At 33.7% G+C, this 17257-nt stretch overlaps 2 protein-coding genes and 1 non-coding gene across 8 annotated transcripts in view; 1 reads left to right on the top strand and 2 right to left on the bottom strand.

Moving 5' to 3' along the window:
• LOC131943534 (Y+L amino acid transporter 2) overlaps positions 1-7884 on the top strand; it is a 36330-nt gene extending 28446 nt beyond the window's left edge. For both annotated transcript variants that reach the window (XM_059303707.1, XM_059303708.1), the window contains 8 exons: positions 1899-1943; positions 2201-2324; positions 2490-2593; positions 2973-3069; positions 3784-3933; positions 4350-4434; positions 4990-5082; positions 5646-7884. In XM_059303707.1, the coding sequence (XP_059159690.1) occupies positions 1899-1943; positions 2201-2324; positions 2490-2593; positions 2973-3069; positions 3784-3933; positions 4350-4434; positions 4990-5082; positions 5646-5710 (763 nt within the window). In that variant the 3' untranslated portion in view covers positions 5711-7884. The remainder of the gene's footprint in view (positions 1-1898; positions 1944-2200; positions 2325-2489; positions 2594-2972; positions 3070-3783; positions 3934-4349; positions 4435-4989; positions 5083-5645) is intronic.
• Positions 7885-8469: 585 nt separating this feature from the next.
• On the bottom strand, positions 8470-15994 carry LOC131943538 (uncharacterized). 5 transcript variants are annotated; one of them, XM_059303713.1, is made up of 8 exons: positions 15935-15994; positions 13608-13837; positions 12501-12576; positions 12222-12290; positions 11565-11636; positions 10764-10911; positions 8875-8962; positions 8470-8533 (listed from the first exon to the last, which is right to left on the bottom strand). In XM_059303713.1, the coding sequence occupies exons 1-8, from the start codon at positions 15952-15954 to the stop codon at positions 8484-8486; spliced, it is 753 nt and encodes a 250-aa protein (XP_059159696.1). In that variant the 5' UTR covers positions 15955-15994; the 3' UTR covers positions 8470-8483. The 5 variants fall into 5 exon arrangements, with proteins under 5 accessions (XP_059159696.1, XP_059159697.1, XP_059159695.1 ...); XM_059303714.1 differs by lacking the exon at positions 15935-15994 and adding an exon at positions 15624-15733; XM_059303712.1 differs by lacking the exon at positions 15935-15994 and adding an exon at positions 15673-15717.
• Positions 15995-16071: 77 nt separating this feature from the next.
• Trnaa-agc (transfer RNA alanine (anticodon AGC)) lies at positions 16072-16144 on the bottom strand. The gene has a single exon. It is a non-coding gene; the product is annotated as a tRNA-Ala (tRNA).
• Between the last annotated feature and the right edge of the window lie 1113 nt (positions 16145-17257).

Here is a 17257-nt window from a genome sequence, read left to right as displayed (position 1 = left end):
GATTTAAAAATACAATGGTTATAGTACTGCTTTTTATTTTTTTATTTTTTAATATATAAACTAGGCAGATCCCACAACATTCCCGCGTTTCACTATTTGATTAATGATTTGTTGAAATATGTATACCCCTCCCCCTTGACACCCCCCCCCCCCACGTGGGGCTAGTAAATGGATGACGAAATCACGCAGTAATAAGGATGTAGCCTACATAGGCCTAGACGTCAGTAACAGAAATACAATATAGGTAGACCTGACCACGTCATGGTTTCCCTGTAATTTATGCGGAGACACGTTAAATCGTCTTGAAAGGCAGCGGGTCATTGTTTAATAATTAACTTGTTCTAATTGTAAATCTACATCAAAACCACAACTTACTTCTTACACTGCGCTGTACTTGATCAAATCTAGAAATTAGGGCAGGTTCGTTGCTCGCTCAAAAAAGGCGGGGCTTGACCCGGAATCATTGTATGTTTAAATTGTATAGGTATTTATTTTAAATTGCATCATTTGAAATGTTCAACATTTATATATAGATCTAGATATCTAAGAAAGATTACAAAAAATCTAGATTCTAGATTTACTAAGTGATAAACGCCAAAACGTACTAGAATCTAGATCTAGACGTAGTAGACTTATTTTTCTAACTTTAACCGAGTCCCCCTGACATAATTAATGCTCCTTTTCCTTTTCGGCGTTCTTTAAAAATTTACTTTTTAAATGTCCAATAATAACTTTTTCTTGTGTATAAAAATGTTTACAATACCGGCGTTCCCGCCATCTTCCCCTAACAATTAAACGAGAAGCGTTCCGTGACCTACTTACGAGTGAGTTGTGTGTACCAACCATTCCCGAGCAGTGCCACTGAACGAGCATTTTTACCGCCTTCATACCGACTCAGCCTTTCCCGCCACCAAGGTGGAAAATCAATAGGCCAATGGCGAGCATTGTTTGACGCGCTGTTTTTTGTTCGTAGGAAAAATATGAAGGGATGTTCCCGCCCACCCCCTCCCTGCTGACGTTTATAGAGAGGACATGTCATGTACACTTTTATTGACGAGGCAGTTGGGGAGAAAATTGAGAAACAATTAGGAGAAATGTGTGGCCTGAGTCGTAGGATTAGAGAAATCGTTTTTAACTTAAATCTTGCTGACGGTATATGATTGTGTTCATTGATTGAATAAAATATCGCTTAAACCCTAAGGCCCAAGACATTGACGCAAACAGTGGTTTAGTGTATGATGCAATCTACCTGAAACTGTTGCCTAAAATAGACATCTATTTTTTTGCCAGTGGCCAGATAAAAATGTGTTAAACGTTGCCAGAATTAGCGTTGTTTTTATTTGTAAGAATGGAATTTCCCCTTCGATATTACAGGAATATTTTAACCCAATGTTGCCCCACATTACATCATATATTAATTTATATCATTTTCTGGAACTGGACTAAGAAATCCCCAAAACGGTTTGGGAGGGTTTAGTCAGCGCTAAATAAAAAAAAATGAACTTTCAAAACACGTAATATGAGAATTATGATACACTTTCTTTAGATACAACAACACAAATTATGTTGGTGTTAAAAATCTATTTCAAAATATTTTTCGGAAACCAAAACCTTTACTATTAAAGCTTAATAAAATTACAAATGCTTCCCTAAGGAGCATTTGTAAACAACCTAAAACTCTTGGGTGAAAGGGGGGGGGGATTTATATTACAAAGAAAACTTCATTAGAAATGGTTTCAAGTTACAAAATGTGACCACAAAGGGTACTGTTACTTTTAGTGCTTTCTAATTTTCATTTTTTTTTTTTGTGTGTTTTTCTTTTTGTTTTGTTTAATTAACTCATTTTCCACAAACACATCAACAGTGAGGTTCACTCAAAAATTGTTTTATTTCACCAGGAATTACTTGAACTTTGTGATTGAAGAGTTGAAAGACCCATACAAGTTAGTCAAATTTGCTTTGATTTTATTATAGTTTATGAAAAAACTTTAAGTGAAGATGCTTTAAATTTTACTGGCTGCTGAGATTTAGTAATAATATGGAATGATTCTTGAAATAAATCTTAGAATAACATCTAAATTAATTTTTAAGTAAAGCGTTAAAGAGGAGAATAGTTAAATGATTCATGAAATAAAGCTATAAAATATTAGTAAAGTTAATAAAATCCTGAGTTACATCTAGTGTTTTATTTGTTGAATAGAAATCTACCAAAAGCCATCTGGATCTCCATCATCCTTGTCACATGCGTCTACGTCATGACCAATGTTGCTTACTTCACCACCGTCAGTCCTGATGAGATCCTAGGTGGCGCTGCTGTCGCTGTGGTAAGCGGACGTTCTACCTCCTACTTGTAACTTTTCAGGCTGTCCAATAATTTTTAATTTAAATTTTTTTTTTTTTTTGCATAAACTTATAATCAAGCTTATAAATAAAATGGATATGATGGTCAGGTTGATAGTTATATTATCGTTTAATTTTTTTTTTCACAGATGTTTTCCAGACGTTTGTATGGCATTATGTGGTGGATTATGCCTGTTTTTGTCTCCTTGTCCACCTTTGGAGGTGTCAACGGTATCTTGTTCACAACATCCAGGTATTCATTTTATAAAAGCTTTTATTTAAAAAAAAAATAATAATAATAATAAAAAAAAAATAATAAAAAAGTTTATCACAAAATATGTTGCATGAAAACACTCCAATATCCGCTAATACAGTAGTCAGTTTTGATTATTCCGAGGGAAGATAATTTAATAGTCGTACAATACTTACAGCAGTAAGTTGTTGTTTAAAAGTTTACTTTAATGTTCAACTAGATGCTGTTGTATTGTCCAATAACTACAAAGCTACATTTTTTTTAACTATTGTTTTCAGTATGGTGTAAATAAATACTGTCTGAAAAACGTTCATAAAGAGTTTATATTTGAGGATTTACTACTTTATTCACAACTAATTAATGATTATTTTAATCTTAGATTGTTCTATGTGGGAGGACGTGAAGGACATATGCCCCAGATCTTGAGTATGGTTCAGATTCAGAGATTAACACCCATGCCTGCATGTTTGTTTATGGTAAAATATTTTTTAGGTTTTAAAGCATGTATGTAATTACTTGTATGTAAAGTACTTTTTTAAACTTTTAAGACCTAGTTGCTTCTATTGCTGGATTTTCTTTTTCACACCATAGCAATGTGTGGCTATCATCACCACCCACAAGGCTTTTACTTGTCTCCCTACTCTCTATCTTATTCCCCCCCCCCCTTCCCCCCCCCCCCCATTCCCACTCAGCTTTAAGCCGCACTAATGACCCTTACCTGGCTGGCGCATGTTTAGTCCAGTTTAATTTTGTGCAGATACCAGGTCTCTTCTGTATGTTTTGCGCACATATCGGAAAGGTATATTTGAGGTTAGGAATATGTTTGGGGAGGAGGATATGCTTAATCTGCACTTTGCTGATTTGTATTCTAAAGAATGCCTAGCAAAAGTGCAATTTGTTCTGTCTGCCTATTTCAAGTATTCTATAGTAAAATGTGGGGTTTTTTTTTACTGCACCCATCCTATGTTATATTAGTATTTTCAAAGGGTAGAGTAATTGACAGCTGGATAATGAACCTAGGGTTAATAACCTAGTCCCATAAAAAAAACAGCCATAAATGACTTTTCTTATTTGTGTGTTGACATGTTTACAAAAAAGGTGTGCCTTTACATTAGCAGAATTAAAAAGATATGCCTTTACATTAGCAGATTTAGCTTGTGTGACATGGGTTGTTCTATCTTCTGTTTTAGGGAGCCCTCTCACTGTGCTATTTAGCATCCTCTGATATCTATGCTTTGATCACCTATGTTGGATTTGCCACCTGGCTGTCCATAGGTATGGCAGTTGTTGTCCTCATGTACCTCAGGTGGAAGAGACCAGATATGCCAAGACCTATCAAGGTACGCAATTTTAAAGATAATTTTAATGAGTTGCAATCTGAAGAGATTTTTCTTCTCTTCCTAACCCTGGCTAATCTTCTCCTTACATTTAACTGTCAGCAATGCTTATTTTAAAAAATGTTGTTTTCAGTTTTAATTAATTTTAAAATACATCATAAAATAACTGTCAGAATGCTCATAAAAAAAAATTTCTTTTCAGTTTTAATTAATGTTAAAATACATCATAAAACAACTGTCAGAATGCTCATTTAAAAAAATTTGTTTTCAGTTTTAATTAATGTTAAAATACATCATAAAATTAGATGAGAGATTTTAATCCAGCTTCTCTTCAGATCTAACAAATCTCATGACACTCTACAGTGTCTATTCCTTGTATACCTTTGAAAGTGATGTCATGTGTTTAATGTTTCCCTCAGGTACACCTGATCTGGCCCATCATCTACACCATTGTAACAGTGTACCTGGTCATATTGCCTCTGTATGCCAGTCCTGTTGAAACATGTAAGTCAAGAACTGTTTACTTTATACAAACCTTATTTAAAGAAAAACATTTGCGCAATGGTTTTACCTTGTGCAAGCGAAGATCACCAAACTTGGAAAAGATGAGTAGTCAATGAAGGACAAGTTCACAAATGTTATCGACCCAACTTAGAAGTATTGCTTTAAACCTAGTATGATGGTCAGGTGTAGAGACATTATATCCCCCCCCCCCTCTCCACTGGGGGGGGGGGGGGTATAATTTTTTATTTGGTTCAGGAAGCATGGCCTAAGCGGTAGAGCGCTAGGCTGCTAAACCAAAGATTTGAATTTGAGTACAAGTCTAGAATGTCTTTGAGTCCACCCAGCTCTGATGGGAACCTAACTTATGTTAGGGAAAGTGGGCAAAGTGCTAACCGCACTTTCCCTTCATATGCAGAGGTCAAGAAACATGAACTTTACTTCATCTGCCCAATGACTTGCTAAAGAGGATTCTTTACTTTTTTACTTAAATTAATTGCAATATACCTGTGCTGCTACAAAGCAATTTTCAAATGTTTTTTTTTTAAAATCTTTCAGTTATTGGCTTGGGTATCATATGTACCGGCATTCCTGTGTACATCATCTTCATTGCTTGGACATCTAAGCCCAAAATTTTCACCAGATATATGGGTAAGTAAATTAAATGCAGTTAGAACAATGACTTTAGAGCTCGGTAGTGCTAACCTTAACGAGTTGTGTTGCTGACTAATTACTGGCGTCACAAAACCATATTGACTGTCAGGTCTGCAAAATTGACCCTTTGCTTGGCCCCCGAGGCAAGGATATAGGGTTAAAGCATTGATAGTCAACTCTAGAAGTTTGTCTTTCGTCCCACTAAGATATGTGCTTGATATTTCTTCTGTTAATTTGAGGCACAAGTTTCCAACCTTTTTTGGATGGCGACCACTTGTTGTAAAATCTAATTCTCTGAGACACACACCTCGATAGGATCGATAAAGGCTTTTCATTACCATTAATTAAATTTGAAGAACCACATTAAAATCAAAATTTCATTTTATTGAATGTTTTTTTAATAAGGTTAGCAATTTCACCAAAAACAAGTGTGAACCTAACTCCATAGGTTAAGAACACAATTTTGTGTATTTAAAATGCATTTTCAGATGAAATTATTGTATGGCTGCAATAATTCATCGATCTGTTTAAACATAAAAGATTTACTCTTTATTTTTCAGACGGGATGACAGTTTGGCTACAGAAATTCCTGATGGTTGTTCCGGAAGAAAAGAAAGTAGATTAAACATCATAGGAAGTTTAGTAATGATTTTTTGTTCAGCTGTAATAAGAGAAGAATTATTGACAATTAGTTAAGTGATTTTAGTGCCAGGTTTTGCAGTGACTAGATCTATAAGCAGAAAAACAATAGCCTGTAAGGTTATTCAGTGCAGTCAGTTTTAGAAGAAAAATCTTTAAAACAAATAAGCCTTAAGCCTGTGAAGGGGAAGTTTTATTTAATAGCTTTTTTTTTTATGTCGATTAGTTTTAAATAACAACTAGCATAAGGCATTGTCAATGGAAATATTTTTCTATCAAGGTTCGTACTTGAAAAATTTACAACCAAAGCATGTGTTAACACTAAGTAAAAGAATTTTTTAAATGTAGATTTATTTTTAAAAAATGTTTCATATGGACTATTCACTAGTAATATTCTCAAGTAATTTTAAGTATTGCATTAGTCTGACTTTTTAACAAATTATATACAAGTAATTCCATTTGACTATTCACTAGTAATATTCTCAAGTAATTTTAAGTATTGCATTAGTCTGACTTTTTAACAAATCATATACAAGTAATTCCATTTAAATTAAGTTAAAGTGTGATTCCTAAGATACCTGATGGCTATATTAGTAATTGAAGATGTTATTCTTCAAAACAAAGATACCATCAGCTGACAATTATTGTTGGAAGGAAGGCTTCATTTGTTGATGCCACTGTTCCTCTGTGTGTTTAGTTCTCAGGAAAAAAAGAATCAGAATGTGTGTGTGAAATGTGATGAAATTGTGCTGGGTGTGCGAAATTTCTATGTGCCCTTTTCATGCATGTTTAGTTGCATATTAGACAGACACTGGTGCCCTTTATACATTCTACATCGATCATGATTTATGACTTTTCCCATCTCCGCATACATATTTATATATACATGAATTGTCACACATTTTAATTTATTTTTTTTAGTTTAGATTGTTGTTTAAAAATTCTGTTGAATGCTGGTAATTATTCTACCACATATTAGGTATTCATTTTACATTGTGTAGATTTTTGCCACATTACCTTTAATTGTCCAGTAACATAAAATTTGCTTTTAGAGATATTTATGATAAAATTTTATTTAAAATTATAATTTATTACCAAACTGTCTAGTTTGTGAGCAAGTCATTATGTAATGCTACGTGATTTAACCTAGAATAATTTGAATGTAAATCCCTCATTATATAAATATTTTAATTACCATGTGTGCAAGATTGAAAATTAATTGAATATGTTGCATTCAAATGTTTAATATAAATATTTATACATTTTTTTGACAAATAGTTCATATCTTTAAAGAAAAATTCTAATAATTTTATCATTTTACAAGTTATCAATATTGCTTTTTAATTCAACTGTTTTAATTACATAAGGTTAAATTTATAATTCTCAATTTTTGAGTGTGTTCAGTGCATTTCTCATTTATTTTTAAAAAAAAGTTTTTATGGACACTAAGCAGTTTCAGACATTATTTTATGGTCTGAATCTTATGGTTTTTACATAAATCATTGTACAATAATAGCATGACTATAATCAGTTCTGAAAATTGTGTTTTTGGTTTTACAAATCTCTGTTTTACCTTATCTCGCAAGTTTTATTTTGTTTTTAAAATAGATGTTGACTTACCCTCATGCTCAGATATATAATACACCAATTTTCTTCCTTTAAACTGACAGAAGTCTTTAAATATATGATTTAATGACATTTTTATTTTCTTTCTTTATTTTAAATGAGATATTTCACTAGATTTTTTATGTCAGTCATCCATGTGTATATAGTGTGTTTTCTTTAACTTTTTAGGTAAATGTTTGATTCAGTTCTAGATAAGCTTGATGGCCCTGTATATTCTGAGTGGGTTAAGTTTAAACTAAGTTATGGGATTGTCACAAATGAATGTTGTTCTATTCTGTACATTAAAGGAAATGAGAGATCTTTTGGATTTAATTGTTTCAAAGTAATTCTCATGAACTCAGAGGGGGGAAAATTCATTCTATGGGTTTAGTCATATCATTACACTAAAATGAATTAGATTTAAATGGTAATAAATGTTTTGAATGTGTAAACTTACAAGGTACTCTAAAGTGTTAATGTCATGGTTGTCGTGTACTGAATGTCAATTATGCACTGTCATTGATGATGATCTGTAGTAAAATTGTGTTCATGGCATCTGATTCTCCCCTTGTTGTATATATACATTAGTACCTAGCATTAGTGATTATTTTTTGTGTGGATTCAAACAATGCATCTTTTTGACAAATGCTTGATATGCAGTTATATTGAAGGGAGGGTGTTTTTTTTTTTGTTCATTGGGAATGCTTTGAGAAATAAAAAAATTTAGAGCTAGCTTATTGTTCTGTTATTGTTTCCCAAGACTGAAAGTAAGGTAACTATTTTAAGTTATGGGACAGTGGTCGAATGGTAGAGCGTTTGGCTGCTAACCCAAAGGTATTAAGTTCAGATCTCGGTTTAGACTAGTGACTGCTGAGTCCACTCATTTCTGATGGGTATCTGTCTTAGGAAAAGTAAAGGCTGCTAGGGAAGGTGTTAACACCATCTCTTCATATGCCAAGGCTAAGAAACATGAACTCTACTTCATCTGCCCAATGAATCGTTAGTAAAGGTAAAAAGATGCCTCTTTAGACCTAAAAGTTGAAGGGACAACCACTTTTGATCAAGTTGTTCACTTCAAAGTTTTGTTATGTAATATTAATAAAGGGAGATCATTAAAAATAATTTCAGAATTCCAGTATCTAGTGTAAAAAAATTTATTTCATGCTTTCAGGAAAATCATCTATCCAATTTTTTGAACCTTCGGCTGAAAGAAAAAAAATATGTAAAAATCAGGTACAGATTATATAAATTTGATTGAAAATTTAGTATGTATTTCATCTTTGAAAGGAGCTGTTGAAAGTTTAAAACAGTAACTCCAGTTTTTAAAAATAGTTCACAAGCCTAAAGTTTTTGCTTTCCTTAACATTTATATATTAAGCATATAGGCCCTATGTGTGAAATTAAATTTTGTGTAATAAATAAATGGACGATACAGCAAAAAAATTTTGATACTTGGGTGGATTTAGAAAAAGATGGTCTATAAATCAAGGAAAAAGTTAGAAGTCTAGTTCTGAGGAAGTGAGTTATCAAATCTGTGCTACTTACACAGCTTGCCGGACATGTGTTTGAAGGAACTATGTAGACACTCAGCTGTTTCTTTAATAAGCCTGACATCTTTTATGCAAGAGGAGCGCTGTAAATAAAAAAAAAAAGCCATTGTTTGAATAACTAAAATAATGTTTTATTCTCACTGTCTGTTGCCACAAATGTCTGATGGAAAATGATGTTCAGTGGAATATGCCAATTTGCAAACTCTAAACAGTAACAGATTGTAGAATCCTGAAGGTCTCCATATGACTGCCATTTAGGGGACGGCGTGGTCGAGTCGGTAAAGCTCATGGTTGCTAAACCGAAAAGTCTCGAGTTCGAACCCTCGGGCAGAGGAGGCTCGTTAGCTGGGGACGGTCACTCTTCTAGGAGAGACAACTCCAAAATTAAACAACTGCTGCCTTGTAGTTTGTTCGTGGTTGGACAAAGGCTATGGAAGCAAATCCAAAAAGAAAAGCAGGCTGAAATCTGAGTCAATGGCCTCAATGGCGCAAAACCAGTTGACACGTAACGCTTAATTGTGTTGGAGGCGTGGTCGAGTCAGCAAAAAAGCTCATGGTTGATAAATTCGAACAAAGTCTCGAGTTCAAACCCACTGGCAGATAAATCTCGATCCCCTTCAACACTAATAATTAAGAACAAAGAAGAAGACTGCCATTTAGACAATTTTAATTAGTATTTTCTACCACCTTGACGTATATGTGCATCTCAGGTTAAAGAAAACAGCTGTGATAAACAAATACCTTTTTTGTAATGGGGCATGTACAACTTCTAGCAACATGAATTTAAAGATACATTTTAAATGTTTAGTTAAATAAATAATAGACATAAGTGGAATTGATAGATTAATCCTAAATAAAAACTTTAAATTTCCCTCAACATTTTTAAAGTTTAGCAGTTATCAGAAAGTTGTGCCAGTATAAGCAACTGAAGTAATTTGTAGTCTATAAGCTGACTTGTCTATCTACCATTATTCAAATAACTACATCTTTTTTAAGTGAAATGTGTTAGACATATACTGGACTTTAAGAACCAATGTCATGAGATGTTTTAAAACTTAACTTTTATTAATCTTAACTAAACTATTTAATTAAGTTTATCAATAGACATGTGTGCATTTAAAACATATATATATAAAAAAATGAATAGAATCAACAGCAATTCAGGATTTTTCAGTGAGCCCAAAGTTGCTCTAGCTCTGATTGTATGTTATCACTGAGTAACCAACCTATGTACACACTAGCACAGAGAGGGATCTAGGAGCCCCAACACGTGTGTCCAATCAGGGTAAGCTAGGATCAACCAGTGAGCTGGACTGCTAACCAGAAAGTCGCGAGTTCAAATCCAGGTTCAAATCAGTAGACTGTCTCTGAGTCCACCCAGCTCTGATGGGTATCTAACTCACATTAGGGAAACAAAGGCGGCTTGGCATAGTGCTGACCACATTATTCCCCTGTTTGTCAAGGTCAATGAAACAGATGAACTCTACTTCATCTGCCCGTGTTGTGGGCACAAACAGGAAAAAAGAAAAGAAGGATCAACCATTAAACATTTTAGCATCTAGACTGCCGGTGTAATCAAAGAACATTTTTTTGCCAACTAGAATACCAGCAAGAAAGTCAGATACTGAAGTTAAAATTTATATTATATTTTATTTAGTCTGTCATTTAAAAACTTTATAGTGGTGACATTTAAAAACTTTAAGGCATAGTGGTTACAACAACTAAGAGAGACAACTCTTTTAAGGAAATGATTTTTCAGAAAAATAATTACCTCATGCTAAAATTGTAGGCTGTTTTTAAGGAGTTTACATAATTATACAGAATCTTAGTACTTTCTAAATCAAATGGTTCAAGATGGAATAAAAAATAAATTTAAAATCTTACATTAAATTCAAAATCTAGGAAAAGTTTGTCCAACGTCTGTTTAGTTTGCAGCAAATCTAAAGGCTGGCATTTGATGTACTCGGAGGTTCCTAGTTCTTTTAAATTAGCTGGTACATTCTCCATAGACAGGGTCAGATCTGAACACATTCTGTACAAATTGTGTGCATAAAAATTAGTATAAATTATAAACAATTACTTTTTTGCCAAAATAATAGTGCATAACAATCAATCTGTAAAAGATAAAGAGATAGGGACAGCATTGTTGGATGGTAAAGCGCATGACTCAAAAGTCTTGAGTAATGATGCCTGGTTCGAATCTGTAGGACATCAAACTCTTATAAGTACTTCTTTTAGGGAAAGTTAATGCAGTTGAGCACAGTACTTCTTCATATGCTGAGGTCACAGAAACAGGTGAACCCTACTTTATCTGTAGTAGGGTTCACCTAGTAACTTATCAAAATAGTAACTAGTTTTATGCTAAAAATTTGATAGTGAACATAAATGATAGAATAAAAATTAAAATGCTCTGAAGCTAGATCTATACTGTTTGATAAAACATATATATATATATATATATATATATATATATATATATATATATATATATATATATATATATTAGAATGTACTAATCAATTTAAATAATGTTGGTACCACTGGTGGAATGAATCTGTACATACATCATTCAACCACAGATTTTTTTTTTAAATTGTATGAATAGGAAGAAATTTATAGTGATCATACAAGATAGCCCACCATAAAGCTAGGAGAAAGATAAGGGAATTTCTACAACAAACTTACGTTTTGGTTTCACTTTCCTTTTGTTTATAGTCAGAGAAGAGCTTGTCCCATTCTTTGCATTCATTTTCAAATCTGGAAAAAATTTTAAAAGTGATATAAATATTGGTTGTGGATAATATAAAGTTAAATAGAATATTCTAGTACTATAAGTATTTTAATCACAAAATTGACATTCTGCATTAGTGGCATAAAAATTTATATTTTTATTTTAATAAGGCTGTTAGGGGCTTGAATATTTATGTCAGTATTTATATTTATGCATCAGATAAAGTCAAATAGCCCTAGTTAATATTTTGACTGCGACAATAACGTTAAACCAATAATGAAATATTCATGGTATTGGTTTTATGATAAATGATGGATTCTAAATAACACAACTAGGTTTAGCACAAAAACAGTCATAGTTTATTTGATCTACTGTGGTTGGCATCCAGATGATGACTGATGATTCTTAACTCACTATTTAATGTACATTTCACTAACATTACAACAGTGGTGCTATTCTAACAATGTTACAGTATATGACTGCCAAGGTTAGCTCCCATATTATTTGATACACTACAAATATAATGACAATGCTCTTCTAAAGACAAGAGTTTTATCACTAATTTTAAATGTCAAAATTACAAGAACAAAAAAATTATTTAGAAAACAAACTTGGCTATGTCAGCTTCCAACTTGGATATTGTGATATCTAAAGGGCTGTCAACAGAGCTTCCAGGTAACCTAAAATAGATTTTGAGAAAATTTGAGCTAGAAAACTAGATCTATATCATTATGGTATTAAGTAAAAATTACACACTATGTTATTTACTGTGCTTCTCACAACTAATCCTACTATCTGTTTTAAAATATCAAATTTAATTATTTTTTTTTCTCCCACATCTTTCTAAAATTTGTTTTTAAAAATAACTAAAAGTCAGTGAGAAAAGCTACCTCTTATCAGACTCAGAAGATTGACTCTGCTGACTACCCTCATTCTCTGAGCTCCCTTGGCTTGAAGGTTCTGTCTCTGAAAATAACATTTTAGCTTATAAAATTGTATGCATTTTATTTGCCGCAAACTAGAGCATGAGATTCATACAAATTGCGATAATGAAATATTCCAGGGACTATGTCAATGGAACAGTTAAATGACTAATGTTCATATAAATCATAATTTAAAAAAAACCTCAATAAAAACAAAAATAAAATGTTTAAAATAAATTGAAATGTGTTTGGTTTTAAGTAAGGGGAGAGAACTGGAGTAATTTTAAATACTAACAATCTAACTAATTAGATGGAATTATAACTAACCACAACCAATTTTCCTAATACATTAAACAAACAACATTCTCATTAATAATAGAAGAAAATTAATTTAAAAAAAAAATGACACAGCTTTAATTTTTAAGGTCTGTATTTCAAAATGAATGAACTGGAGTAATTTTAAATACTAACAATCTAACTAATTAGATGGAATTATAACTAACCACAACCAATTTTCCTAATACATTAAACAAACAACATTCTCATTAATAATAGAAGAAAATTAGGGGTCGGCGTGGTCGAGTCGGTAAAGCTCATTGTTGCTAAACCGAAAAGTCTCGGGTTCGAATCCTCGGGCAGATGAGGCTTGTTAGCAGGGGACAGCCACTCTTCTAGGAGAGACAACTCCAAAATTAAACAACTACTGCCTAGTAGTTTGTTCTTGGTTGGACAAAGGCTATGGAAGCAAATCCAAAAAGAAAAGCAGGCTGAAATCGGAGTTAATGGCCTCAATGGCGCATAAACAGTTGACCCGCAACGCTTAATTGTGTTGGAGGCGTGGTCGAGTCGGCAAAAAGCTCATGGTTGATAAATTCGAACAAAGTCTCAAGTTCAAACCCACTGGCAGATAAATCTCGACCCCCTTCAACACTAATAATTAAGAACGAAAAAGAAGAAGAAAATTAATGTTTTTAAAAATGACACAGCTTTAAGATTTAAGGTCGGTATTTCAAAAGGAATAATCGATGGCAAGATTCGTTTGACATAAAACATTTAAATGGCAAAGAATTTTACCTAGATTTACTTTTGTAGATATAAAACCGGTGATAGATCTCCGGTGATTTGATAAACTGGAACGTCGTTTCTTCTTCGATTTTCTACTGGCCTCCCTTTCAAGGTCTGTTGTGGTATCCAGTTTATGTTTGCTTACATTAGAATCATTGCAGAAGGGCAGTTGCAGGTCACCAATTATAGAGCTAATCAATTGTTCACTTAGGACCTGTTCTTGTTCCATTGTAGCAATACTGTCATTAAAAAAATGTAACAATAATTGTATGAAAACATTAGCATAGAATACTTAAATTGTTAGAAATTCCAATTTTGACTAAATAGCCAATAACATTGGTTTAAATCATTGGATCAAAAGCCAACAGAATAATATTTTGGTTGATATTTAGTCAACTGCCAGAATAAACACTAATTGTTACTAATTATTGTTGACATAGATCAAAATATAAATTGTGTGTGGTTGTCAATGTTCCTTTCATAAGGACCACATTTTTAAAAAAAACATCAGGAGAATGTTTACACCGGTGTCAGATAATGGAATCTTCTTTAAAAAAGGGGTGTTAGGCTACTGGTAGTTAACTAAATACACTCAGGACTGGCTAATGTCAATGCTAAGTATTACTAAGTAACAAGTTCAGGTTGCTAACCTAACCCTGTCCCTAATGGCCTAGCCGGTAAAACTCCATTTTAGCGTATTTTATTCTCCACTTCTTGTTTACCTCCAGTTGAGCATATTTTATTATAACAACCGAAACACACCAAAACATTAGGAAAACACGATTTATTATTTGTATTGTATTTTTGTTTTAACAAATGAATAAAAATGAATAAAAAAAACAAAGAGACTGACTTTGTTTTAGATTTTGATAATTTACTTTTGTGAAAAGTTGAGAAAAATCCAAATTTAGAATATTAAATGTGCAATGTTCGTGCATCAGAATTTTCATGGCAATGGGTGAAATACGTAAGTAAACGTAACTCACAATTGCAAGGCGGTTAAGTTTGTACTGTTACAAGTATCTCCCAGGCATGATACTATAAATAAATATTAATGAACTTACAATTACAATGACCCCAAAACTGAGGCCAACACAATTTCAAACAGCTATTGCCCGAGCTATGACGTATGCTGATAATTTAATAATTAAAGTCAATGTGAACTAACGGTGAACCAGCGACCATGTAAGGATTTTTCTCCCGCTGACGATCACACGATAGTTAATTGGAACAGTTCTTAGTCTAATGTTTTTTTTGTTTTTTTTTTACCTTTTCTAATAAAAAATTGCAGTTATAAAAAAAAATAAGTAGGGTAATCTATCGTTTTGGGTACGTAAAATCGCCCGCGGCTATTTATGTACGAAAACGTTACCTCATTGTCAAGGCTTTAATAGAAGTATATTGTGATATGTTTGTGTCAAATATTATAGATAAATGAATAATAAACCTAAATCAATGGCTAAATATATCGATATAGGCCAGAAATTAACTTTAAACAGCAGTGTCTGAGAGCAAGATTTGCTATATAAACAGCAGCCATTTGTAAAATAGAGTGGCTTCCCCCTGAATCTGGCGCTAAAAGCTTATAAAAATAAAACTTAGACAAGATGGCTGCTATAGTAAATGTGCATGGTTGCATCTGTTGGAAACATCGCTAGTCTTCATTTATTACGGAAAAGTTTTAATTCAATTGTTTAAAAACAGGTACATAAATGAATCAAGGAAACATTTTTGAATTTTTTTAAACATAAATCTTCCTCAAAATGTGAAATAATTATTAAAATTTAAGGAGTCACCTGTTTTTCACATTACAAATCGCGGGCGATTTTACGTACCCAAAACGATAGATTACCATAAGTAGATCTGTGCTTTCCTAACGTTTTTGTCACATTTTGTGTGTTTCGGTATGCTCAACTGGAGGTGAACGTCAAGCGGGGAATAAAATACGCTAAAATGGAGTTTTACCGTTAGATGTTATGACTTTCTTCGAGTTTCTTGTGAATTTAGTATAAATTATAAATTTACAAGATCTAAATAGTAAATACTCCGGGTTTTAGTTCAATCTAGATCTAACAGTTTTTTTAACTTTTTTAACATCAGGTTGTAAATGTTAATTCTGTTTTTAAAAGAACCGCTTTTATCAACATCCGGTTAGATAAAAAACGTCAACATGACAACTACATAAAAAATGCCAAAACAAACTTTAAATGTAGCTTCAATTATTGCAAAAAATTCCAACTAAAATTTGATTTTTCACGAGAAAGCAAATGAATTTGTCAATTCAAAAAAACAAAAACCAGTCGTCTTGGCCTGTGATATTTAGCTACAGTTCTTACATTTTCACATCGAAAAACATAAACGCTTTTGTTCACTCAAGAATTATAATTGGGGTCGTGGGAAGAGGTAGAAAGAGAGACCAAGAAAAGAGATCAAGCGACACATTTAGGCTAAATAAAACATAATGCCAAAATTTTGGAGCAGCGGGGTATCGATCCCCGTACCTCTCACATGCTAAGCGAGCGCTCTACCACTTGAGCTACAGCCCCTTGCTAGAGTGATTTGGATCGTTTTTAATTTATTAGTTTTGTACTAGAAATCTTGGTTTAAAACGATGCGCTAAGTTGGGGGGGGGGGGGGGGGGGAAAGGGGGAGATAACTAATCGGTAATCTACATGTGTAACGACGTTATTCGCCCATATGGCGAGGTCACATAACAGGCAGAGTTTCTTCCAGGCATCTCTTCGGGGGGGGCGAAGCCCCCCCGAAAATTTTTTTACCGCCCCCCCCGAACGAAATGAAATTTATATTATTTATATAGAAAATATATACTTTTAACAGTGTCCGCCCCCCCCGAAGAAAGTTTACCGCCCCCCCCCGAAAATTTCAAGTGCCCCCCCCGGAGAAAAAAGTCTGGAAGAAACACTGATAACAGGTGAGCTCTACTTCATTTGTCCCCATGGACCGCCAGGTTCGTAAAGGGAACTTTAATTATTAAGAGAATTCACACCAGTGTCTGGGTATCAATACGGACATTTCTAAAAAAAAAAAAACCAAAAAAAAAAAACCAAAAAAAAAAAAACAACAATAAAGGAGTGTTTTTCTTTACTGCTAGATCTGTAGTAGGCCTATATTGTAGCTTGTAGCCGAGGCTAGTAGAATTATTTTAACTAATTAGTAGGCGTATCGGTCGAAGTAATGGGGGGGGGGGTGCGGTCAGGGCCGGCGCTACCTATAAGGCGAAACTAGGCGGTCGCCTAGGGCGCTGTCCGTAGGGGCGCCAAAATGGGTTGGAAAAAACAAATTGAAAGTTTGAGGGGGGGGGGGGGGGGGGTGCAAATCGAAAGTTTGAGGGGGGGGGGGGGGTTGCACATCGAAAGTTTGTCCCCGGGCGCCGGGAAGGGTCGCTACGCCTCTGATAAATACTGGGGCACGAACAAAAATTGCGGGGGGGGGGGGGGCGCTTTTAATAAGTTTTGCCTAGGGCGCTAAATAACCTGGCGCCGGCACTGGGAGCGGTCCGCACAGAGTAATATTGTTTAGAGTTTAGAGGGTGACACCATGGGATCCTTCAGAGTTTGACACCAAATCGAAAAAAAAAAGGTAAATTTTACTGAAAACTGGTCTGATCCAGTTCAGATGATAAAATAGTAGGGGGAGAG

Source organism: Physella acuta, unplaced genomic scaffold, assembly GCF_028476545.2.
Source record: "Physella acuta isolate Inbredline_101_S28 unplaced genomic scaffold, ASM2847654v3 ptg000460l, whole genome shotgun sequence".
Taxonomy (NCBI): Eukaryota; Metazoa; Mollusca; class Gastropoda; family Physidae; genus Physella; species Physella acuta.
The sequence above is the reverse complement of the archived record's forward strand: the minus strand, read 5'-3'. Positions and strand labels throughout refer to the sequence as shown.

Bases quoted from the DNA above. Each gene is read 5' to 3' on its own strand.
- LOC131943538 (XM_059303712.1), bottom strand. From the start codon at position 15,695: ATGTTAAAAAAGTTAAAAAAACT. The intron at 12,291-12,500 runs GTAGCTTTTCTC...AATCTATTTTAG, and splicing joins TCTTCTGAGTCTGATAAGAG to GTTACCTGGAAGCTCTGTTG. The intron at 11,637-12,221 runs GTTTGTTTTCTA...AATTTTTTCCAG, and splicing joins TTGGAAGCTGACATAGCCAA to ATTTGAAAATGAATGCAAAG.